General features: G+C 46.9%; 1 protein-coding gene across 3 annotated transcripts in view; it reads right to left on the bottom strand.

Annotated features, from left to right (window-relative positions):
* The window catches only part of CFAP74 (cilia and flagella associated protein 74), a 179,657-nt gene extending 154,013 nt beyond the window's left edge, over positions 1-25,644 (bottom strand). For 2 of the 3 annotated variants that reach the window (XM_083163344.1, XM_083163345.1), the window contains exons 1-6: positions 25,515-25,644; positions 22,279-22,416; positions 19,270-19,363; positions 10,379-10,522; positions 7,486-7,584; positions 2,904-3,008 (exon numbers count right to left, since the gene is read on the bottom strand). In XM_083163344.1, coding sequence (XP_083019470.1) covers positions 2,904-3,008; positions 7,486-7,584; positions 10,379-10,522; positions 19,270-19,363; positions 22,279-22,416; positions 25,515-25,584 — 650 coding nt within the window. In that variant the 5' untranslated portion in view covers positions 25,585-25,644. Of the gene's footprint in view, positions 1-2,903; positions 3,009-7,485; positions 7,585-10,378; positions 10,523-19,269; positions 19,364-22,278; positions 22,417-25,454 lie in introns of all 3 variants that reach the window. The other variant, XM_083163346.1, reaches the window with a different exon arrangement.
* Between the last annotated feature and the right edge of the window lie 843 nt (positions 25,645-26,487).

Raw genomic sequence — 26,487 nt, 5'->3', positions numbered from 1 at the left:
TACTCAGGGAACTTGCACCACCCCTACAGCAGGTTTAGATGTTCTGCTTGAGTATGGCCTACAAGGTGAGGGATTAGATGCCTGTGTACAGATGTGTCCTCCTGCATCCAGCCCTAATACACGTCTTTGGAACTTCTGCAGTTTCACGGCGCCGCCGCGCGCACACTTTGGCTCAGAAACTTGGCAGACTGCCAGAGGCTCTGATTAACCGTGCGCGTGCCGCTCTAGCTCAGACAGAGTGTGCTCGCGCCGCTCTAGCTGTACTGACAGCTACGTAAACAGCGTGGCGGCCGGGCAGCAGCAGCGTGCTGCCCAGGCGCTGACAGGTCACTGTGGTACTTGTAGTTCCACAGTGAAATAGGCAGCGCCTGGGCACCGCTGACAACAACAGGGGCAAGTGGACACACCCCGGGCACAACGCTGACGTGCTGGGGCTTGTAAAGTACACACCCCGGCACACCGCTGTGCCTGGATTCACACTCCCTGCAAGCCGCTAAGAAGGAGGGGGCGCCTGGATTTAGGCGCAAAAGCCTCTGAATCCAGGCGGCACCCTGCTGGCCGCTAAGATGCGGGGAAGTCTGGATTTAGACTTCTGAATCTAGGCTCCCTGGGAGCCACAAAGGTGGTGGGGCATCTAAATTTAGACGCTAAAGCGTCTGGATTTAGTTGGGTGTAGGGGTACATCTAAATTTAGACGCAAAAGCTTCTAAATTTAGCTGGGTTTAGCGTCCACAGTGGCACTAGTCGACGCAACAGCTGTCAACCGTGTAAATCCCACTATCCACGCCCACCCGAAGCGTGGCGAGCGCAGCGAGCCCCGCGAGGGGCGGCAGTACGCGTCCTACGACCTTTTCATACCCCAACTATCCACGTCGGCGTGGAGTTGAGAATAGATTAGTGTGGCGAGCCCGAAGCGTGGCGAGCGCAGCGAGCCCCGGGTGGGGACGCTGACACCTGTGAAGCCCGCAAGGGGACGCGGATACCTTTACAGCTATCCGCGTCCCCTCACGGGCTTCACAGGTGTCAGCGTCCGCTCGCCACGCTTCGGGCTCAGTGGCTCGCTGCGCTCGCCACACTAATCTATTCTCAACTCCACGCCGACGTGGATAGTGGGGGTATGAAAAGGTCGTAGGATGCGTACCGCTGCGCTCGCCACGCTTCGGGTGGGCATGGATAGTGGGATTTACACGGTCGACAGCTGTTGCGTCGACTAGTGCCACTGTGGACGGGTTTTAATAGTGTACCCCTAAACCCAGCTAAATTTAGATGCTTTAGCGTCTAAATTTAGATGCCCCACCACCTTTGCGGCTCCCAGGGAGCCTAGATTCAGACGTCTAAATCCAGACTTCCCCACATCTTAGCGGCCAGCAGGGTGCCGCCTGGATTCAGAGGCTTTTGCGCCTAAATCCAGGCGCCCCCCTCCTTCTTAGCGGCTTGCAGGGAGTGTGAATCCAGGCACAGCGGTGTGCGGGGGTGTGTACTTTACAAGCCCCAGCACGTCAGCGTTGTGCCCGGGGTGTGTCCACTTGCCCCCGTTGTTGTCAGCGGTGCCCAGGCGCTGCCTATTTCACTGTGGAACTACAAGTACCACAGTGACCTGTCAGCGCCTGGGCAGCGCGCTGCTGCTGCTGCTGCCCGGCCGCTACGCTGTTTACGTAGCTGTCAGTACAGCTAGAGCGGCGCGAGCACACTCTGTCTGAGCTAGAGCGGCACGCGCACGGTTAATCAGAGCCTCTGGCAGTCTGCCAAGTTTCTGAGCCAGAGTGTGCGCGCGGCGGCGCCGTGAAACTACAGAAGTACCACGTCTTTTCCTTGCCGACAAGGCATCTGGAATAGGATGCACCAGGAGTCTGTGCTGGTTAATCTGATACGCGATACTTTGATTGATTGATTGTGTATGAAGCGCTATGGAACCTGGAAAAAAGGTTTGGCTACTACATTGTATGTAGCGCCAGTGGCGGCTTCCTCGTATCTAACAGGCAGAGTGCATGGTATTTGTGTGGATGGATGGATGGATGGATGGATGGATGGATGGATAGATAGATAGATAGATAGATAGATAGATAGATAGATAGATAGATAGATAGATAGAGATCTATCTATCTATCTATCATGTGGTAGGCAGCCCACAGAGTCTATTGGCTTGGTAGTTGTGAGCAATTGTTTTTCGATATGTGTTTGGTCCAATAACAAATCCCCTTTTAATGCACCATGAAGCTCCCTTTGTTCCTCTTTCTGCCTTGATTCTACCATGTTGGGGTTATATGCGAATATATAGGTACACCCTTGGGCTAGGTAATGGAAGGGGAGGGTTCGAGTTACACACTTGGGTAAGGATTTGAGCTAGACACTAGCGAGACGGATAGGGTTATGGGTTGGTTCATACTTAACGTCTTCTCTGCCCTCCTTGAAGAATATAAACCAGTGGTAAACTTTCACTTTGGAAGAGGATTCCTCCCCAAAGGCCTTTTGCAGCATGGGAAGCGTCTTGGTACCTGATTTCCCGAGTTTAACAAAAAAACTTGATCGCATAGGATTGCTCTCTATGGTATGCTCCATCCTGAACTACGAAAAAAGCTTGAATCATACACTGTAAAGGCTCACAGACAACAGTCTCCGAGGGGAATGTATAGCTGAGAGACCCCTCCATCACCCCCCCCCCCCCCTAGTCTACAGCGCCACCATGCGCCTCTTCTGCGTGACCTGAAAAAATCAGTCTCATCCAGACAGACCCTGCATATAAGAAATCATGGATGGTAAAGTATGAAAAACATGCAAAAATTGTAAACCTGTCGACCTTTGTACCCCTCAACCTTTTACATGACGACCTTTTAACCTTTCAACTTAGTGACCTAATTAGGGTCGACCCAGGATACCCAGTGGTGCATGATGGGTAAACTCACTCATTGTCTTTCAGCATTGCTGCGATCTTTGACTGCACCTCTTCCTCATTGACCAGCTCGGTGCTGAGTCGTCTGTGCAGAGCCTGCAGGCGGAACACAGCAGCCCTGTGGTGGAAAGAGTACAATTATAATCTGATTACAATCTAACACAGAAATCCTTCTGGACAGGGCAGCATAACATGTATATGCGATATATTACTATGTAGGCATGTCCCTGTATATTATTTATTTACAGGTTCTTATATAGAGCAGCAGATTCCGTTACAGCGTCTTATATAGCGCAGCAGATTCTGTTGAGCTTTACAATTGGAAACAACAGTGATTAAACAAACTGGGTAGATACTAACCGACACAGAGGTAGGAGGGCCCTGCTCACAAGCTTACAGTCTATAGGGATAATAGGAGGGATACATAAGGATAGAATTCCATAGCATGGCAGTCCCACCAGATTACTAGATGGTCCTGGTGGGGTGCAATTAGATATGAATGCTGCTGGATGTTGCGTGGGGGTGCCAGTATATCTAGAGCCGGGATCGCCAGTAGCTCGCCGGGTAATACCTGGTAGCTCGGCTGTCATAATCCCGCTCCTCACTTGGCGTCAGGAAGTCAATTGCCGCAAGAAAGTGACCTCCTGCTGCTATGCCGACGTGGTGGCAGGAGGTCAACGCCGCAAGAAAGTGACCTCTGGCTGCTACGCCAACGTGGAGCGGTCCTTACTTGGTGGCAGGAGGTCAACGCCGCAAGAAAGTGACCTCTGGCTGCTACGCCAACGTGGAGCGGTCCTCACTTGGTGGCAGGTGGTCAACGCCGCAAGAAAGTGACCTCCGGCTGTGAAGTGACTCACTTAACAGCCGAAGGTCACTTTTTTGCAGCGTGGGGTCACTGGCGCGGTGGGAGATTTCGCGCCTTCTGCTACAGCAGCTACACTTCGTGCTCGTCCTTTTTTGCAGGGGACCGCCCAACATTTCATAGGCGTCCATAGAAACACTGGGTGTACCCCTGCAAATGCAGGCATGTCGATGCACATTAAGGGACATGTCCCATTGCAGAGGTGGCTCCAGAGCACGCAGAGGAAAAGCAGGATGTGCGGGTGAGAACGGGATAGGTGGCAGAACTATTGCACAGTCCTTCTCTCTGCACACTAGAGCCATGCACTGGTCGCTGTTTGCAGGAGCATGCTTCTGTCATTGAGACTTTTCCGTTCTGACTCGTCAGTCAAAACTGAAAAGTCACTGAAAAAAATGGTACACTGTGCGATATATCGCTGAGCGATAATTAGCCAAAATCGACCATATAGCACCAAGGTGTAGTGCCAAGGGCAGCAGATGCACTTTGTAATTGGCACAGCAGTGATTACAAGGGAAGAAAATAAAATATTATTGACCCTCATAAAGGGAGACTAGAACCAGTAGCAAGCGCAGCGAGCCACCAAGGGGCCTTTTTGTGCTCACCCCCCTGTCATAGGTCGGGATTCTAATGTCGGTATACTGACCTTCATAATCCGAATGTCAGCCCGTCATACCGCACCCAGTGGCAGAATACTGTCTAGTACACCGGTTCTAAAACTATCCTCAGGACCCCACAGTTCATGTTTTACAGGTCACCTGTGGATTTTTCAAATGTGACAGTTGGTGATACACAGTGCTCCTGCTGGGTAACCTGGAAAACATGACCTGTGTGGGGTCCTGAGGATCAGAATCACTGCTCTAGTATAAAAAAACGACAACGAATGTCCTGTATCCTACTTATTTACTACGCGCTGCTCTCAGCTAGGACTTACCTCAGACTCTTCTCTTTTGAAATGTTAGAGCAGAAGATGCTGAGCAGTGTAGAGGCTACAGATGTTTTACTACTGTGGACCTCGGGGAGATGTTGCATCACCTGTACCATCTGCATGGCACCGAGGAACCATGACTACAACACATCCCCAGCATCATAAACATTATATGTTGTTTCTAGGTTTGGACTGGGAACAACTACTAACTACACACAGGGGAGACAATCAATTTCATAAATGAATCCATAGCCTAGTAAATCACGTTATGCTTCAGGATGTCATTGGTTGCTAGAGTTCCAATAGGCTGGATTCTAATGCACATTGGTCCAGCCCACAAAATGGCCACTTCCATTAAGTGACAGTTTGAGTTTTATATATTTTAATTAAGCAAATTATATGTAACCAGACAGCTATAAATGAACTTTATTCGATCCGCGCAAGACCACATATACCATAGGTGCAGGGAATGCAGCTGCCACGGTTCCCAAACCTAAGATGAGCCCGACCATCCAAGTCAAAGTTACATGTAATATATATATATGTTTCAACATTGGGTAGTACATAGGGCAGGGTTGCCGACCCTCCCGGAATTTGCGGGAGTCTCCCGAAAATCGGGTCCTTCCTCCCGGCCCCCGGAAGGGTGGGCAACCCTCCCGGAATCAGGGGGACCCCCACTGAGCCCCCCGATCGCGGCATTTATATGCCGCAATCCACGGGTCTCAGGGGAGGGGGCGGAGCTAAAACGGCACAATCGTGGCGTTTTAGCCCCGCCCCCTCCATGGAGATCAGTTATTTAGTCTATTTCCCGTAATGGGGGTGGGGCTTAATGACGTCACGGTTAAGCCCCGCCCCCAAAAATCGTCATGAAAGCTTCCTCTCCGGGCTTCTCCCGGAGAGGATTTTCTGAAAGTCGGCAACCCTGACATAGGGGCCCTTACCAACTTTTGCCTTTGGGTCTACAATATATCCACTTATGCCCCTTGACATACTCATTGTGATATGGTAGAACATTAACTGGAGGGCATCATAATGTTACAGAATAGGAAGTGGATGCAATAATGTGGCACAACATGAAGTGGATGCACTATGGTGTGGCATAATATGAACGGAAGCATTGTAATGTGGTAAAATGTGAACCATGGGCACTGCAGGCCTAATTCAGATGTGGTGGGAATTACTATCAATGCTGCTTCCTTGGAACCAATAACTGGTACTGTGCGCATTCCGTTGCTATAATAATAATAATAATAATAATAATAATAATAATAATAATAATAATCATTTTATTTATATAGCGCTCTTTCTCCAATAGCTTTGTGATCTAAATAATTTCCTGTATGTCATAAAGTGATTTGGGTGTACCGTGTTGCATAATGTGTACTGGCAGCCCTACAATGTGACAAAATGTGAATTAGGCCACTACTATGGTCTTGAAAAAGTTTCCCGTTCAGGAAGCGAAACGTATTGACGTCATCAGCACAGCCCCTCAGCCGCGCGTCTGGACTTGTGCCTGGCCGAGTCTTCTCCGCTTACCGCTCACAAGCACCAGCCTCGCTGTGTGAGCCTAACGACAGCCTTGGCTCTGTTCGCGGCCCCAACCGCAGTGCATGATCTATCTGCAGTCCGAGTACCCACAACCACGGGAGCTCCCCCATAGACAATCCAATAACAGGTGGCCGGCATGAACTCCACTGAGTGGACCACTGCATCATCAACCAAGGCTAACTATTGCTGAGATCCAAGTCATCCCAAACTTTTGTGCTACCTAGCATTATAGAGCTAACTGCTCATCAAATGAACCAACTAACTGCCAATGCGTGTTTTTGCTTACATGCTAACTTTACACTTTTCATCAGCGTGTCCAGTATCATTGTGTGATATATGCAGTGCCTGAAGGTCTATCTATCAGCGCAGTGTGTTCAACCCCCCCCCCCCCCCTCTTTTTTTAGGCCACTACTATGGGGCATAATATTAACTAAGGCACTACTATGGTTCAGACAATGAACTAGGGCACTATTATGGTGCACAAAATTGACAACTGCTGTGTAGTAGTTTGTTTATTTATAAGGCGCCACAAAGTGTCCGCAGCGCCGTACATAGCAAACAAAAACAAATTACAAGGTAACGTACAGGATGTGTTGATAAAATACAGCATAAATAGGGGTATAGCTGGTAGAACTAAAATCAGCATCAGTTCTGAAGTAGGTGTCGAAATTGTCGAGGAGACTGAAGATGAAGTAGAGGAAGGGAAGAACAGGACAGGAGCACAGGTGAGGTAAAGAGGTAGGGTGAGTACATGAGGAAGGAGGACCCTACTCATAAGAGTTAACAGACTAAAAGGAGGTGGGTGGACGAACAAAAAACAATAGGATAAGTAGGAATGGATGGGAACAGATGGAGGGGTAGGGTAGGCAGGATAGGAGGAGTGAAAGAGGTTAGGAGGAGGAGGGATAGGCTAGTCAGAAGAAGTGGGTTTTGAGGGAGCGCTTGAAGGAGGTAAGGGAATCAGAAAGCCTGATGGGTGGCGGGAGGTTGTTCCAGTGCAGGGGGGCAGCGCGAGAGAAGTCTTGGACACGGGAGTGGGAGGAGGTGATTAGGTGAGAGGTCAGGCGGCGGTCGGCGGCGGAGTGAAGAGGACGGGAAGGAGTGTGGATAGAGATCAGTGAAGAGAGGTAAGGAGCGGTGGAGGAGGAGAGAGCCTTGTAGGTGGTGGTGAGGAGTTTAAAGAGAACTCGGAATGGAATGGGGAGCCAGTGAAGAGATATATGAAACATATATATACTATATATGAAGTAACTTGCTTACATGTTATTGGCTTGTTGTTCTGTCTGAATATCCGTTTCCACGCTCGTTTTCTGTTCCTCCAATGACTCTATTCTCTGACTACACGCTCTCAGTTCTTCCCTGAAACAAAAGATCAATAGTGTACTTTAAAGGCAAACGGTATGCATTTTACATAAGCTGTTCCGTTTTAATGGCTGTAACCTCGAAGGAAGTTCCCCCTCCCGGCCCCCTGGAAAACAGGGGCAAATCACCCAGAATGTGGCCAGTCTCCCGTAACCCTATCTCCACCCCCACCCCCGGCAGCGGGGTCCTTGGGAGCAAATGATGTGAATCACATCTTTGTAGCCCTGCCCGCCGATGTGCAATGCCTGAATTGCACAGTAGGGGGCGAGGCCACAAGGACGCAATCATGCTGTCCACGTTTCACTTCAGATGATCCACCCCCATCCCTTTCCCGCCCCATCAGCAGCCCCGCCGCCCCGCCTCTCGGGGGTGGTGGATGGCGATCAGATCGCCAGGAGCCGTTCTGATGAGTGCGGGTCCATCTGTATAGTCACATCCTGAGGGATTGTGGGTTCTCCATACATCATACAGATCAAATTCTGCTAAAAGGTTACGGAAGATCATAGAAAGTTAAAATCGTCCATCGCCAGAAACCATAGTAAATGCATTAGAAAAGTCAGAAATCATAGTAAATGCATAAACTTGATTTGGTTTCCGGCTTTTACCAGCACCCGATTAGCAGCATGGAGGTGGACAGGTCTCCAGCCAAAGAACAATGAAGGAAAAGTGAGATTCCTAGTGGAGCTGGACACTGCTGGGGGTGAAGCAGAAGCAGCTAGTTGCCCAGATTCCCAAAAGGAGGGACATTATAATGTAACATGATGCACAGTAAGGTCTGGCTGCAGAGACTGATTGCAGCCTTCACATGTGCTGGATCCTCAAATGGGTTCTTACAGTCTGACTGCCTTATACTGTCTGCACCCAGCTGCTTCATTTTAAACACTGACACCTTCCTCTAGTATTACCCCCATGGTTTGGGAACTTCTCTCTGTTTAATCTTGGGATGGTAAGCTGTATGGTGTTGCACAGTGTGTATTTTGGGGCACACTATGAATTTGGAGAATACTGTGGGGCACGCTATGAATTTAGAGCATACTGTGGGGCACACTATGAATTTGGAGCATACTGTGGGGCACGCTATGAATTTGGAGCATACTGTGGGGCACGCTATGAATTTGGAGCATACTGTGGGGCACACTATGAATTTGGAGAATACTGTGGGGCACACTATGAATTTAGAGCATACTGTGGGGCACACTATGAATTTGGAGCATACTGTTATAGGCACACTATGAATTTGGAGCATACTGTGGGGGGCACACTATGAATTTGGAGCATACTGTGGGGCACACTATGAATTTGGAGCATACTGTGGGTCACACTATGAATTTAGAGCATACTGTGGGGCACACTATGAATTTGGAGCATACTGTGGGGGGCACACTATGAATTTGGAGCATACTGTGGGGGGCACACTATGAATTTGGAGCATACTGTCGGGCACACTATGAATTTGGAGCATACTGTGGGGCACACTATGAATTTGGAGCATACTGTGTGGGGCACACTATGAATTTGGAGCATACTGTGGGGTAAATGTATACTTATATGCAGATGACTATTTGATGTACAACTTTATTATTTTCTCGGTTTTGAGACCGATATACTGACATCACCTGACAGTTACCTATTTTTGTTCACATTTATACTCATGAATATTATAACGGTTTTCTCGTATCTATGTATATATTGTGAAAATGTTATCAGAAAAAAAATTGGTGTATATTAAATAAACAAACTTTATTCACATTAGTCTATACAAGTCTCCTCTCGGCCAGTTCGCATTCATATTTCCCTAAGCTAAGAGGACAACTCACATTGTTGACAAAGTTGAGGCCTCAAACATAATTACTTCGGAAAGTACATGGGCGCATTAAAGTCTGGGAGGGGCCGGCGTGTTCAGAGAGCCCCTTCCTCTGAGAAGAGGGCCCCCTTGTTCCCCACTGTACCATATTCCCAGTGATATTCGGAAACATGGCACATGCACTAGAGCGCTAGGGCTCTGGCACAGTACTAGAGTATTTGATTCAATCTGTGGTGCCAAATGTAGTGGAGGTGTTATTTATCTAACTCAGTAATCTGCCCACAAACAGAAACTTTATTTGCTGCCATACAGTAGTTACTTTATGGTACAGCCAAGAATTTAGGTCAGAAAGGCAATATATATATATATATATATATATATATATATATATATATATATATATAATAGAAAACTTTCTGTATCAAAATCAGAAATCATCCCTTATGCTAACTGTATACTTCATTTTGGGAACACAGGTATTACATGTTTTAGAAAGAGCATAATAATCAAGCTTATATTTATCATCAACGTGAATGATGAACAAATCACAATTCCAAGAAATCCTATCATGAACTAAAATAGTTTTCATTCTAGCACCCGCCATCTTTAAAAACCCATGCAGTTCCTCTTCCCTGCCTGGGGTGTCGCTATCTGCTGTAGTGCTTCTAGCACAGTGTGGTCTGTATATCAGCACTGATATTCAAACTAGACCTGTGTTAGAAACACTACAGCAGACAGCGACACCCCAGGCAGGGAAGAGGAACTGCATGGGTCTTCAAATATAGCCAGTGCTAGAATGGACACTATAAAATCACCTGTAACTAGCCAGAACCTGATCTGATCACAAACGGTCTCCTCTCCCCGCAGTGTATACTCATCCCAACAGTATCAGATTGGAGATTATTTATTGGTATTGGATGACACAACATTAATCCCGATACCAGTGGGGATGTATAATTTCTATATTGTTCCAGAAAATAACCATACCTGATTTTCAGAACCATAAATTCTTTCTCTTGCTGAAAATTGTCCATCTGGTTTAGTTTTTTACGCAGCTGGAAAGTCTGAACCTTGTCCACAAACCTTGTGCCTCTTATTAGTTCGCTCTCATCTTGGTGCTGATCATTAGACCTAGAGGGACGATTATATGGCAGTCAAGTAATATTATGCAATTAAATGTAGTCAATAAAATATTATCGGCCAGGTGTATCAAGCTTCAAAAAGTAATAAAGTGGAGAGTGATAAACAACCAGCCAATCAGTTACTAACTGTCATTTCTCAAAACCAACCTGTAGCAAGGCAATTAGGAGCTGATTGGCTGGCTGTTTATTACTCTCCATTCTATCAATTTTTGTAGCTTGATACATCTGGCACTGCGTTTGTTCAAACTAAGGGGGGTATTCAATACCGGGACACGACTGCCGATCAATCCCGACAGCCGTGACCCTGGCCGGTTTTTGTTTTTTAGCCGGCCACAGATTGCCGGGCACGATTCAATGTCCCGTCTTGGCAAAAAGGGGGCGTGTCCACGTAAACGGCCATGGATTGTAGAGATTCGGCCATGATCGAGACAATCATGGCCGTTATCGGCAAAACGGGCCCAACAGCTTTTAAAGTCGGGACCCATTCTGTCCATCTGCCTCTTCGATGCTTTCAGGCCATCGGAAATAGCGGCAGGGATTGCCCCCCTAACTAATGCTGGGTACACACCAAAACGATTTGGGCACAATCCCATCAATCTGGATCCAATTCAGACTGATTGGATGCAGATTGGGTCAAAATTGTTTGGTTGGATCCAAATTGGACCCGATTCCGATCCTACCTGCTGCAGGTAGGATCTGTATAAGATCCATTCATCTGAATACAGATGTGATCGTATGCAAATCGGATCGCACTATTTGCGTACGATTTGCATAAGATTTGCATCCAATCCAAATCGTTTTGGTGTGTACCCAGCATAAGACAGTATACCCTGTTGTGACTATAGGCAAGTAAATATGTGTTTTTTTACTATATAGGCATGTATGTATATTGTAACACTGTAGGGGAATTTGGATGCGTTTTCCTGGGGTAGAAGGCAGCCAACAGCAGCTGAGTAATCACACCAGTCCAGTCTTTGTGGTACAAATGGCCGCAACCAGTTTTATTTCAGCAGAAAACAAAATAAACATAAAAGAAAATAGCTTGCCTGTCCGGGACTAACTATACACAGGGTGCTCCTAACTGTCACTAAAGAAAAATACAAAGTTTCCCAGTCAACACTGGGTGGCTCACTTGTAAAAGGCAGGTTTGCTTCTCACACAGAGACTCTGCAATCTCCCAGGCAATCCTCCCACACTGTTCACTCTGGCAGCCTTTTTACAGTTTGCTTGCTGATTAGCCCTCTGTGAGGCAAAACACCTGTTTCTAAAAGGTCTAGGACAAGAACCTGGGACAAATATACCTGCCCTCAAACACTACTCCTGTGTTCTTGTCACATATCCCCCTCCCCTGTTTCGACCTAGGGGCCGGAACACTTGTAGCCCCCAAACAGAAGGTGCGGGACAATACATCTGCATTGGCCAACTGTGAACCTGGTCTATGTTCGACCTTAAACTTGAAATCCTGTAATGCTAGAAACCATCTGGTTACCCGAGCATTCTGACCTCTGTTTACATGCATCCATTTTAAAGGGGCGTGATCTGTCACTAGCCTGAACTGTCTTCCCAAGAGGTAATACCTCAAGGTATCTAATGCCCATTTAATGGCCAAAGCCTCCTTTTCCACAATGGCATACCTTTTTTCATGCTCATTGAGTTTCCTACTCAAATAGATGATAGAGTGTTCATCCCCATCTCTGGTTTGGGACAACACAGCCCCTATCCCTACCTCTGAGGCATCGGTCTGTACAACAAATTATTTTAAAAAATCTGGCGTTATCAGTACAGGTTGTGAACACAAAGCCACTTTTAACGCTTGGAACGCTTTTTCTGCATCAGGGTTCCATTTCACCGTATTTGACTGCTTCCCCTTGGTAAGGTCTGACAACGGCGCTGCTGTGGCTGCAAAATTAGGAATAAATCATCTGTAATACCCAGTTATTCCCAAAAAAGCCCTTACTTGTTTTTTATTCACTGGCCGAGGCCAGTTTTGAATAGAATTGATTTTATTTAATTGGGGCTTAATCAGACCTCTACCAATGGTGAAGCCCAAGTACTTAACCTCCTTCATTGCAAGGCAGTACTTCTTTGGGTTAGCAGTAAACCCTGCTTCTCTGATTGAGTCCAGTACTGCTTGTACTTTAACCAAATGGGACCCCCAGTCCGTACTGTGAATTACCACATCATCCAAATATGCAGCTGCATATTTTCTATGGGGCCTCAAAATTTTATCCATCGTCCGTTGAAAGGTTGCTGGAGCCCCATGCAACCCAAAACATAACATCTTATACTGAAACAGCCCCTCTGGAACCGAAAAGGCTGTTTTTTCTTTTGCGCTATCAGTTAGGGTATCTGCCAGTAACCTTTAGTCAGGTCCAATGTGGTAAGAAACCTGGCTGTTCCCAGCCTTTCTATAAGCTCATCCACACGGGGCATGGGGTATGGGTCAAATTTGGACACCGCATTTAATTTACGAAAATCATTACAAAAGCATATGCTACCATCTGGCTCCGGGATGAGAACTAAAGGAATGGACCACTCACTGTTGGATTCCTCTATGACTCCTAGTTCTAACATGATTTTAACTTCTTTAGAGACAGCTTCTCTCTGAGCTTCAGGAATCCTATATGGCTTTAAATGAACCCTGACCCCTGGTTCAGTGACAATGTCATGTTTTATTTTGGTCGTTTGGCCAGGCAGCTCTGAAAATATCTACCTACTGTGTTTCGGTTGAGAAATTCTTTAACCTGATTGTTCTGATCAGCTGACAATGTCTCTGACACCCTCACCGTGGGAAGCAACTGAGGTGAAGACGCCAAAGAGCAAGGCTCCGCTGACAGAGACAACCTATCTTTCCAGGGTTTGATTAAGTTAACATGGTAGATTTGTTCAGGTTTTCTCTTACCTGGTTGGTATACTTTATAATTGACCTCATTCACTTTTTCCAAAATCTCAAATGGTCCCTGCCATTTAGCTAGGAACTTGCTTTCCACAGTGGGCACCAACACAAGAACTCTATCCCCCGGAGCAAATTCCTGTATCTTGGCACTCCGGTTATATACCCTCTGTTGAGCACTTTGGGCTTGTTCCATGTGCTCTCTGACAATAGGTACCACGGTTGCAATCCTATCCTGCATTTGTGATACATGTTCAACAATGCTTTTAAAAGGGGTGGGTTGTCCTTCCCACGTCTCCTTGGCAATGTCCAAAAGCCCTCTGGGGTGTCTACCATACAACAAATCAAACTGAGAAAACCCAGTAGAGGACTGCGGAACTTCTCTGATGGCCATCAACAAGTAGGGCAACAAACAATCCCAGTTTTTCCCATCTTTGTCAACAACCTTTTTTAACATACTTTTTAACGTTTTATTAAATCTTTCCACCAACCCATCAGTTTGGGGATGGTAGATAAGACGTCCTGAGGTGGGTGACCTTAAACAATTTGCACAATTCTTTCATGACCCTTGACATAAATGGAGTACCTTGGTCAGTCAAAATTTCTTTTGGTATTCCCACTCTACTAAAAACCTGCACCAGTTCCCTAGCTATCGCTTTGGTGGTGATAGTGCATAAAGGGACAGCCTCAGGATATCGAGTGGCGTAGTCCATTATTACCAAAATATACTGATGGCCCCGAGCGGATTTTAACAAGGGCCCCATGAGATCCATGGCTATTCTGTCAAATGGGACCTCTATAATAGGCATGGGAACTAGTGGGCTCCTGAAATGAGGTCTAGGGGCATGGTACTGGCATTCAGGACAGGAAGAACAATATTCAGACACTTCTTTATACACCCCTGGCCAAAATAACCTTTGTAAAACTCTTTCAGTGGTCTTTTCTGCCCCTAAATGTCCTGCTGTAACATGACTATGGGCGAAATCTAGTACCGTTCTCCTATAAGGTTGGGGAACTACCAGCTGATCCACCACTTCCTCACCCTTTTTTGACAACGTGGTACAAAAGCTCATTACAAATAGCCATGTGGGGATAAGAAATCTTGGCACCTGGTACCATGGGTTCCCCATTAACAACCTTAACATTTTCTCTAGCCTTCATTAAAGTAGGGTCCTTTAACTGTTCAGACATAAACAAATCCTTCTTTTCCTCCAGATCGGGCACTACTACCTCTCCGTTTCCAGTAAGAGGGTCCTCACTGGACTCTCCATCTGTCCCCTCCCCAGCCAAACTAGCAAAAGGTAAAGGGTCAGAAGGTTCAAAGGACCCATATACATCCACAAAATCATTGGCATTAACTACTGGCTCTTCACTTCTCCCATCTGTGGCTAAACCTGATTCCCACAGCTTCCAAAAATGAGAAAAATCCCTCCCTATTATGGCCTCATGCACCATAGAGGGGACCAGTCCTACTTTCACAATTGCTGACCCACAACAAATTTCTATATATACTTCAGCAGTGGCATAATGTTGGGTATCCCCATGTATACAAGTAACCCCAATAGGTATTTGCTGGACCTTTAAGGGATTCACTAATCCAGCTTTCACAAGGGTAACCAAACTTCCTGAGTCCAGCAAAGCCTCTACCCGGTTACCCTCTAAGAACACATCACACATTTGTCTTTCGAGTTTAGGAGAAGGCACCACAGTACAAGCTAATCTAGCAAAGAAAGACATTCTGTGATTTTCAAAGGCAGCATCACATTGCATGGGTTTCTGCGTAACTGGGCAATTAGCAATAACATGACCTGGCATACCGCACCTGAAACATTTAATCACACGATTATCAACCCGTTTGGGCAGCATAGACCTTTCTAGTCCCATTGGCCTGTCTCCAGGGCCACTGTTTACAGTCTCTCCAGCCTTGCGCTCTCTTAACCGCCCAGCAACATTTTCCCATGGAACAGTCTTACCAGTCTTCACTGAAGGGCGCTGTCGGGGATCTGTGGGGTGCTGGGTGGTCATCAGTAATTCCTCTGCCGCCAGATACCTCTCTACCATGTCCACTAACCGGTCAGCAGTATCCGGATTTCCATGGCTCACCCACTTGCGCAGGACCACAGGCAAGGATCTCAAATAGAGGTCCATGACGACTCTTTCCACCATCTGGGGACCAGTTAATGTCTCTGGCTGTAACCATTTCTTGGTTAGCTGAATAAGGTTGTGCATCTGTGAGCGAGGAGGTTTCTCCAGGGCATATACCCAGCGGTGCACCAGTTGGGCTCTTACGGACAGTGTGACTCCCAGGCGGGTTAGGATCTCAGTTTTTAACTTGTCATAGTCCCGAGCATCTGCAGGGCTTTAATCAAAGTATGCTTTTTGGGGCTCACCCGAGAGAAAAGGTGCTAGCAGACTGGCCCATTGTGCTTCCGGCCAGTTCTCACGCTCAGCAGTCCTTTCAAACGTGGTCAGATAGGCCTCCACATCATCAGTCTCTGTCATTTTCTGCAGGAAGTGACTGGCCCGGATAGAACTAGAGCTGGCTGGAGCACTGACGGCCACATCACCGGTCCGTGTTGCCAAGCTTCGCACCACTTCGGTTAAGGCCTCTCTATCCTGATGCTGTTTCCTGCAAAGTTCATCCATTGCCACCTGCTGCTCTCTCCTATTTTCCTCAATGGCCACCTGTTGCAGCCTGGTGGCCTCCTGCTGAGCTGCTGTGGCTTCCCGCTGTAGCTTGCAGCAAGGCTTTAAGCAGTTCCTCCATGTTGACAGATTTTTCAGGTGGCTTTCACCCAGGACATATATAAAATCCTCAGGCAATTCTCAACAACTTCACACTGGGCTGTATCTGCATAAACCACTGTTTTCTGCAGGGCTCACACAGCTGCGGCTCTCACTTATGCACAGAACGGAGTGCTCGCATTCTCCACCAAGTTGTAACACTGTAGGGGAATTTGGATGCCTTTTCCTGGGGTAGAAGGCAGCCAACAGCAGCTGAGTAATCACACCAGTCCAGTCTTTGTGGTACAACTGGCCGCAACCAGTTTTATTTCAGCAGAAAACAAAATAAACATAAAAGAAAATACCTTGCCTGTCCGGCACTAACTATACACAGGGTGCTCCTAACTGTCACTAAAGAAAAATACAAAGTTTCCCAGTCAACACTGGGTGGCTCACTTGTAAAAGGCAGGTTTGCTTCTCACAGAGATTCTGCAGTCTCCCCAGGCAGTCTGCTCACACTCTCACTCTGGCAGCCTTTTTACAGTTTGCTTGCTGATTAGCCCTCTGTGAGGCAAAACACCTGTTTCTAAAAGGTCTAGGACAAGAACCTGGGACAAATATACCTGCCCTCAAACACTACTCCAGTGTTCTTGTCACAATATATATATATATATGTCTATAAGGAGGAAAACGTGCACCGCTGTTAAATTTTCACTTTATTATCCACAACTTAATTCATGTATACCACAAAGATAGAAAGTAGTTATACTGTAGTTGTTCTATGATGATCAACTGGTTAATATGAAATTTGATGGACCATCAGAATCCCGGGACACTGGTATCTGTCACATGTAGTGCAACTCGTAGAGTTAACGGACTTGGTGTCATTTCTGAAAACTGTAATGGTATTCAGCTTTTTTACTTAGATATTTTTAAATGTCAGGTACATTTGTCCTTAACTCTACAAATTCAGCTTTAAAACAAAGGTAATGCTTACAGTACTATATTAAGTTACTCCAAAGACAGACTATGGGTTGTTAACCTAAAGAAACCAATGAGATATTCAATTTATTGTCTAAATACTGCCAGAACAATGGTAATGTCGGATAAGTGGCAGGTGGAACGCAAACTGGAAGTGTCTGCTGGAACGCAGAACACTTCCGGTAATAGCGCCGGAGGGAAAACATGTTAGACGGCAGAAAAGAGGTGGAACGAAAACCGGAAGTGACTGCTGGAACGCAGGTCGCTTCCGGTAAGCGGAGAAATCGCGGGAAATTGCCGCGATTTCGATTGGTCAGCACTCTAATTCTGCAATTAGGAAAGGGGTATAAATACCCCTAACCAACACAGGCATAGCATACAGCCTGAAGAAGGGGATCACTCCCCGAAACGCGTTGCTGCTATACGCTGGTGTACACACACCAAAATTTGGACACCTGGACATCCATTGGAAAGGGACGCATTTGCACTTTTTCTACTGGGACCTCCACCCTAAATCCTCTGCGGTGGTGCCGCAGATTTGATTTCCAAAGTCATAGCCCACCGCAATCCAGCTATAGGGTGAGGTATTCTTTCCATATTTGTAAAAGAACTTTCTATGTCCATGTGCACCTTGTATGTATAATATATTTGTTTTTAAAAATTTGTTTTTTAAAAAAATATTTGATGTCAATAAATGTTGTTTTAAATTCAAACAACTCACATTTTCATTTATGAATTTGCGCCAAGCTGTGCCATATATCTACAATACAGAATTCTATCCCCAGGGGGAAGGTATCCTCCCTATGGTTCATCAGCAGGCTGCATTTTTATAATTGATGCGCATTAACCACTTGAACACCCCACCAAAAATGTCGGATAAGTTGCAATAGAATACTAAAGCTATTTATTGAGTGACAGTTTTCAGACATGTCCTGAATACGGGGGATAGCTGCCGGAAAAAAAGTCAGTCTAGACCGAAGAAGAGAAAAATCATTTGATGGTCAGCAATGATCACGCCCTAAGTGTATCGATTAACCTTTTTAGAACATACACCCAGATGTCTCACATCGGCTTTTGGAAAATAACTGTTATGCTGCCCATATATATGTGCGATCAGATGCGATGCAACATTGCAATGCGATGTCCCATCGCATCTGATCGCATCAAGTGGTGCCCAGTGCAGCACCCGATGTCGCATGCCATCCTGTGATGGACATCGGGTGCTGGAAGGGGGGTGGTGTAGGGCTGTGTAGGCGGAACCGGAGCTGGAGACCATAGCGGTGGAGCTTTCAGAGGGCCGTCCAGTGTTTCAAAGTCATCTGCTGCCGCTGCCGAGTGCGCCGCCTGAAAGCTCCACCGCTCCGGTCCCTGCTACACAGCCGCCATGCCTCCCCTGCTGCTGCTGAGTCCCTCCGGTCCCCAGCGCTCCAGCTTCACAGCCGCCAGCGCTCAGGTACCTGCTCCCCCACCAGCGCTCTGGTCCCACTCCTCCTCTTCCGCCGCAAGCTCCGGTCCCCACCCCGGCCCCGCTCCCCAAACCCGCCACTGATTCCATTTGAGCAATCGCATGTGGTTAAAAACCACATGCGATTGCTCATGCAATTTGATAAATGTTATGTGCAGCTCATAATATCTATCGATACGACATTCGACGGCGTGCCTGCGCATCGTTTCCAATTTCAGCTAAAAATGCATGCAATCATTCGATTTATCGGCCGAAATCGAATGATTGCATTCGATATCTCACATATGTATGTGCAGCATTATTTTACTTTGTATTTGTTTCCATCAAACATGTTGTTGTTTGTTGTTTTGTAACTTGGTTTCTCTGCCTGTCTGTCGCTATGGAAACAGCTCATTGTACTTGTTTACTAGACTTTTTCCTTAATATAAATAAAAAAATACACATTCCGGAGCACAGAGCCGTAGAATGGATTCACAACCAACTCACTTCTGCGTAATGCTCCGACGGATGCATAAAAATAGCAAATAGCGAACATCAAATGTTTATTATTTGCCATCTATATTTCTGTGTGCAACATAAAGATCTGCTGACAATCACAGTAACCAGAGCACATTCCTCAAACACACAACAAGTACAGATTGTGTGCAAGGCAGATGTCAGGCACTGGGCTTACCAGGTCCAGTCAGAATCAAAACGGTCACTGGTTTCATCAGGGGCATCTTCATACTGGACTTGTTCTACCATGTCTCCAAACGGAAATTCATCATCTTCAAGAATAAACAAACAATAAGATACACGGATAAACAGAGTTAATTATAAGATGTACAGGTAAGGCAGAAGTACACATAAAGTCAACTTATACCCCGTTCTCACTCCCGCAAAAACCTGGGTTTTTGCCAAGGCAAGCTGTAATTTCCCGTGTCCTGTCTCAGTGTAAATGGGTGTGAGTGAAATTCCCGGGTGTAATGCCCCGGGAATTACATACGGGTTTTTGCAGGGTTATTCCTGGGTAATACACGGGTGTATGGCAGTGTGAACAGGTTAGACCTGGGTTTTTCTCACAAGATGCAAAAAGCAAGCTAATTGCATTGCTCAAAGCTGCCTTTTAAACAGCCAATCAAAGATACTTTTTAAACAGCCAATCAAAGCTGCTCTTAGATTCCACACACTTTTTGGCAGGCAGACCAGGGGAAGCAGTGTGAACAGGGCAGACACGGGAATTTCCAGGCCTAAGGTGCAGTATGAATGGGGCATGTAGAGCTGAGATGATCTGTGCCCCTGCAAAAACCCGGGAATCAAAACCCGGGTCCCTGCAGGGGCGGCAATGAGAACGTGGACTTAATTATATAAAAAAAACAAAATCCCAGAGCTCAGTACATAACCTCACTCACTAGAATAAACAGAGGTGTTTTAGTTCATGAATAGATCAATGAATTTTTATACAATATGGTCATATACCATATTGTATAAAAATATAAAAATTGCTGCACTATTGATTTATCAGAATCACACGTAATCAGATGGAAAAATTGGTGTTTTTTTGTGCATGCGATGTATCGCAGGAAGTTTGACTGGCATTTCCAACCCCTTTATTCAGCCCTTCAGATATTTGTAAACCATATAACATAAAGGTGCCCATACATGGTACAATTGCCAGGCGCGATGAGATGCGCACATCCCATCGTACATACTTTCTGTACTAGATTGCATTTCATTGCATTGCAAAACGTATGCGATACGAAATGTTCCAAATTGCATACAATAATTGTACTGTGTAGGGGCACCTTAAGATAGATCTCATGCAATTTGTGGCTTGATCAATCACATGCGATATATCCTATGCAAAAATAGCACAAAAGTATAAAATCCTATGGAATCACTCCCCGGAAGTTCTAGGGCAGAGGTTCCCAAACTCTTTGAATCACGGCGCCCTAGAGTATCCCAAAAAATTTTGTGGCACCCCTAGGCCAGTTTCTTAATAAGTCATTTACAAACAAAATTAAATGAAGTACATTGTCTTTCTATGCCATCCTTAGGTTTAGTTATATGGTGAGTGACAGGGTTTGCTTCTATCTGTACACATATTCTATGAGGCTACCAGCACTGAATTTGCCTATTACATTGAAATCCCTGCAAGTGCTCCGAGACACCCCAGGGTGCTACGGCACACAGTTTGGGAGCCACTGGTCTAGGTGGAGTTCAAGGGAAATTGCATCCTACTCTAGGGTCAGACAAATCATTGTAGTGTATGAGACCCTTAAGATAAAATTTCACAATATACTGATTTGTGCTCACATGATGTCTACTACCAGTATTACTTGTAGGTGCACTTTATAACACTGCAGACCATTCTGCTGAGAACTAAAGCTGGGTACACATACATACAATCGTCGGGCCGCTCTTCCGTCCTGGGTCGGACAGCCGTTCAATTGTATAGGTGTGTGCGCTGTCCCGTACGAGTGATAAACGGCCAAAAACGGTCTTGTCCGTCCATACTCGGTCGGTCGAAGGTTCATTGCTGTTTAATTTTCATCCGACAGGACTGGCCCATATCGGAACAAAAGTGCAGTGTGTGCGCATGTTCGACCGATATGCTGTCCGTTCTTGCGACTATACTGCCAAAGCTGTCATTGTCATTGCATGATGGTTAACACCCCTGCTGCACAGTACTTGTAGTGCCACGTAAAAAGTTAAGTCTGGCAAACCGTTCTGAAGAACGGTGTATCTGGCCGTCTAGATGTAGTCAGCCGGCAGGGTGACTAGAGACAGACATACTGCAAATAGCCGGGGTGCGCATCTAGATGTAATCAGCCGGCAGCGTGACTAGAGACAGACATACGGCAAATAGCTGGGGTGCACATCTAGATGTAGTCAGCCGGCAGGGTGACTAGAAACAGACATACGGCAAATAGCTGGGGTGCGCGTCTAGATGTAGTCAGCAGGCAGGGTGACTAGAGACAGACATACGGCAAATAGCTGGGGTGCGCGTCTAGATGTAGTCAGTCGGCAGGGTGACTAGAGACAGACATACGGCAAATAGCTGGGGTGCGCGTCTAGATGTAGTCAGCCGGCAGGGTGACTAGAGACAGACATACGGCAAATATCTGGGGTGCGCGTCTAGATGTAGTCAGCCGGTTGACTACATCTAGACGCGCACCCCAGATATTTGCCGTATGTCTGTCTCTAGTCACCCTGCCGGCTGACTACATCTAGACGGCCAGATACACCGTTCTTCAAAGCGGTTTGCCGGACTTAACTTTTTACGTGGCACTACAAGTACCTGTGCAGCAGGGGTGTTAACCATCATGCAATGACAATCAAGAGAGTGTGTACAGTGGTACAATCTTTTTCTTGCAACTTTTTGGACGGGAGTACATCGGACGTTGCAAGTAAAATTGTACAGGTGTGTACGCGAGTGTCGGCTGTTGTTTGTGGATGGTCCGACGCTTCTACGGTCGGTCGAATGGTCGCAAGAAAACAGGGATTGTATAGATGTGTACCCAGCTTAAGACTGCAGCTGCTATGTAAGATACAAACAGGGGTCTAGGCTACTGCACCTGATGAAGTCAAGTTTTATTGCAGTTAGTTGACTGTTATGTTGTTGATCAGCTGGAGTTATAGAGACTCACCATCCGAGAAACACATTATAAAGGGTGGAAAATGCAATAGCAAACACTCCCACCTTTTGTGTTTTCTTCTTGCTCCCAGAGGTAATCTGGCAGCTTCGCCTCTTCCGAAAATGACATTGTTTCCGATTCATCTTGTGGACTTTCCGGAGCAATATAATCTTCCATAAGTACAGACATACTTCTCACAAAAGCTAAAGGATATAATGATCACATTGAGGCATAGAGAATAAGACAATGTAAAAGCTAAACTCAAGTTCACTTTTGCGCTTATTACAGATGGGACTGAGCATCTACACAGGGACAGCTGGGAAGTAGTATGTCAATAGCTACATCTACTGTAGGTCTATTAAATATCATTATTACAAACCTTGTCTGAGCCAGAAACTATCCTTATTATCACAATAATTGTATTACGGCAAATGTTTGATTTGCCCATAATGGTAAATTGCTTCACTATTTTCTAAATGTTAAAAAAAAAAAACAGGTGTGATCACAGCACCGATGTTCAGTGTGTATAATAATTCCCATATGACAGCGGAATCCCACAAACACGGAGATAAAGTGCAGTAATCCCAGGGAACATGGAGCTGCTGCTGCGGGAGAACCACGCACGCAGCCAGCCTGCTCCACTGCTGACACTACCACTTTCCATGCTGGGAAGTATGAGTGCAGTAGCCACTCGGACACGGCGGTGGGTCCTCAACTAGATTTCATGATTGTCAGCAGACACGTCAGTGTGGGAGTTATTGCAACACTCACCCATTGACTGCACGGATCGGAGAGGATGTTTCCTCAAACTCTGCTGTATGGTTGGTGGGAAAGGGGGCAGGTATGTGCAGGAATCTCCTCTCCATACTGTTACTGTCACACACCTGCACTAGCCCACATGAGCTGTGTCACTGCTGAGGGGACGCCAGGGGACCATGTGCCATGCTCTCTTAACATGTTCACATGCTACGTACATGCCCCTGGAAACAGGTTCTCTGATCTCTATAGCTGGCATAAGCTGCCAACCATACCAGGGCTGCATCATTGCTCACTGTCCAAGGGTTGATCTGAAGCGCCCGCTAAAGTTCCAATTTTAGCAAGTAGGCTCATATACATTTGTCTGTTAATAGCTGTGTTGTACTAAACCTGTCTGCTCACCTAAACCAGTCCTTCCAATATACCAGAGGTTCCCAAACATTGGGGGGACGTGGGGGCCTTACAGGTGACATCTGAGGAATAAAATTAATTCCGTGCTTGTTAGGTATCTCCAGTCCCAATGTACTGTGAGGGGTAGCCTTATTATGGTGACTGCCAGATGGCTGTGCCAATGTAAATTACTGAGGAAACCATTCATTTATGTACATTGTGCTATAGCACCAGCTGGGCAGCCTAAAGCCAAAGGGTCGTATTCAATGTGGCCATCAAGGGGGTTAAATAGGGGGGGAATTGACAAAAACAAGCGACCATTGCCCTTTAACCACCATGTCGACCGCTCATTGTATTCAATGTTCGGGGAAACAGGATTCCCCCAGACGGCGAGGCTCATGGCAACTGGAGGGAGCCCGCTGCATTTAGCTGCGAGCCTCGCTGTTTTAGCAGCCGCACATGCCGTTTCCCCATCGGGATCAGTATGAAATCCCGGCGGTCGGAATCCCGACGGACGAAATACCGACGCAATGCCGGCAAGGGGGGGCTGTGGATCATTCCCCCTTGCGGGCTCACTGCCCTTGCACACTATTTTATTCTCCCTCTGTGGGTGTCGCAGTGCCGGCATTGCGGCAGTCGGGATTCCGACCACCGCATCCTTCCCCATCGCTACAAAAATCTAGCAAGGGGAAAACGGCGTGTGCACGGTCAGTTGAATACTGACCAAGCGAGCTGTGACAGGTCACAAAAGTCACTGACTACACCCCAAAGTCTCTTTCCCACAACACAGGCATTAGATCTTACATGCCAGTTTTAGAACCTCAGTTTCATGGGCAGTATGAATGGCAAGTTTCAGGGCACCAAGACACGTGTGTTTGGGAACATCTGCAATATACTGTACAAACCTACATACTGTATATGTATCAATGTGTTTGGCTAGGACACTAAGGATAATCAGCTGGTACAAGTGATATGGGATAAATATGACATCTTGGCGGTAGGGATGCCAGCGGTCAAAATACCAACAGGGGCTCCATAATTGAGTTAATGGTACTTGTGTATTATCACGGCGCCCCCGATGTAGGTCGCGCGATGTTTTAATCGCATCGCATGCCATGCACCCGATGGCATATGATGCGACGCGATTTTTGCCCCCTATGCGATGAAAGATTGTATAAGCACCCTAAAGGGTGCTTTTAAGCACCCAAATGGGTGCTTACAATTTTAAATGCACCCCCACGCCACCCCCCCCCACTATAAACGTGAACCCGAAGCGTGGTGTGCGCAGCGAGCCCGCGAGGGGCGGCGGTACACGTCCTCCGACCTTTTCATGCCCCCACCAGCCCGAAGCGTGGCGAGCGCAGCGAGCCCCACGAGGGGACGCGGATACCTTCACAGGTATCACCGTACCCTCGCGGGCTTCACAGGTATCCGCGTGCGCTCGCCATGCTTCGGGCTCGGTGGCTCGCCACACTTTCTATTCTCAACTCCACGCCGACGTGGATAGTGGGGGTATGAAAAGGTCGGAGGACGCGTATCAGTGCGTTTGCCACGCTTCGGGTTCACGTTTATAGTGGGGGGGTGGCGTGGGGGTGCATTTAACATTGTAAGCACCCATTAGGGTGCTTATACAATTTTTAATCGTATCGCATCGCATTGTATGCCATATACAATGACATACAATTTTTAAATTGTATGCCATTGTGCAATCGCATCGCATACCATCGCATGCCTTATGGTATGCGATGCGATGGGCGCCGTGATAATACACAAGTACCGAGTTAATCCCCCCGCCCCAATACTTTGCCACCTAAACCTAAAGTAATTCAATGCAAACAGAAATATTAAAAAGTGTCTGTATCTATTAAGCTACAGTATGTAACAGTGCACAATATGCATTGACTGGAAGCTAGCGCTATAAACGTCATCTCAGCATAACACACATGGTACATGATGGGCTGCCTGCATGACATGTAATGTAAATGCTTCCACTATAATATCTCTATACATTTTCATTGGGCACAAGTCTGTGTGTTCCGAGTCATCACACAGGATTAGAATTTTATAAATGACTAGTTCTCCCAGGCAATGTTACCTGCGCCGAGTGCTGGGGCGTCCGGGAAGTTGTTGTACTCTTATACTGAGTTATACTTACTGGGCCCCGGCACCTTGTTCCCCAGGGAGACGCTGGTGAGACCCGTCACCATGGCAACGGACCCAACCATTCCTCCCAGCAGGGCGAGGAGGGGGGTGTGACCGGCGGCGCAGCACCTGATGACGGTGGCCTACTCACAGCCAATGGAAGGAATAGATCTCCCCAGCGCGTGCCCCTGCCACTAGCCACGCCTCCACTGGGATTGCAGCAGCGCGAATCGCGAAGTTCGATGTTTCCGGCGGGGGGGGAATCTATTTCCAGCATCCATGAGCACAGCTGCATTATATGTGCTGGAGTGGAATCCAGAGGCAAGGCGTACACCTATTGCACATGCATTACTATCACATCAGCTCCAGGAATTCCATACCCTGCAACATGACCCATTCCATTAGGTGCAGCATGCTCTGTTCCAGGACTTCCCTCTGACTTATATGATTGCCGTCACCTGTGCTGACACCTTTCTTATAAATGAACTGGTTCAACACAGGTGACGGCAATCATACATTAAGAGGGAATTACAGGAACAGAGCATTGTGTACCTAATGGAATGGGTCATGTTGGAGGGTGTGGAATTCTCACCTTAATTTTGCATTGCTTCAATAATTCTGCAGCCCTTTGTAGCCTGTTAGTCGGGGCGGCGGGTGGCACAATATACGCTGCCTAGTAAGTGGGTCTGAATCAGGCCCATTGTGTGCCTGTAAGGAGGGATTGTAGTGTGCGGCCGGGAACTTGGCTTTGTTTGCAGCAGGAATTCTGCACTCGTAAGCCACGCCTCCCATTTTTGTCACTGGCTGGGGGCATGCATTGCACAATGCTCTGAGCTGCTGGCCATACCCAAGATGCACATGCACAGGGGTGAAACTTGCTGGGGGGTATCACAACATACTGACTTACATAAGAGCCCTGCTAGGCTGATGGCCCGGTGAGTCAGGTTGGTGCTGCTTTGCCAACATGTAGGGGGCAGTGACATGAT

Source organism: Crinia signifera, chromosome 19 (assembly GCF_055691185.1).
Source record: "Crinia signifera chromosome 19, ASM5569118v1, whole genome shotgun sequence".
NCBI lineage: Eukaryota > Metazoa > Chordata > Amphibia > Anura > Myobatrachidae > Crinia > Crinia signifera.
The sequence above is the reverse complement of the archived record's forward strand: the minus strand, read 5'-3'. Positions and strand labels throughout refer to the sequence as shown.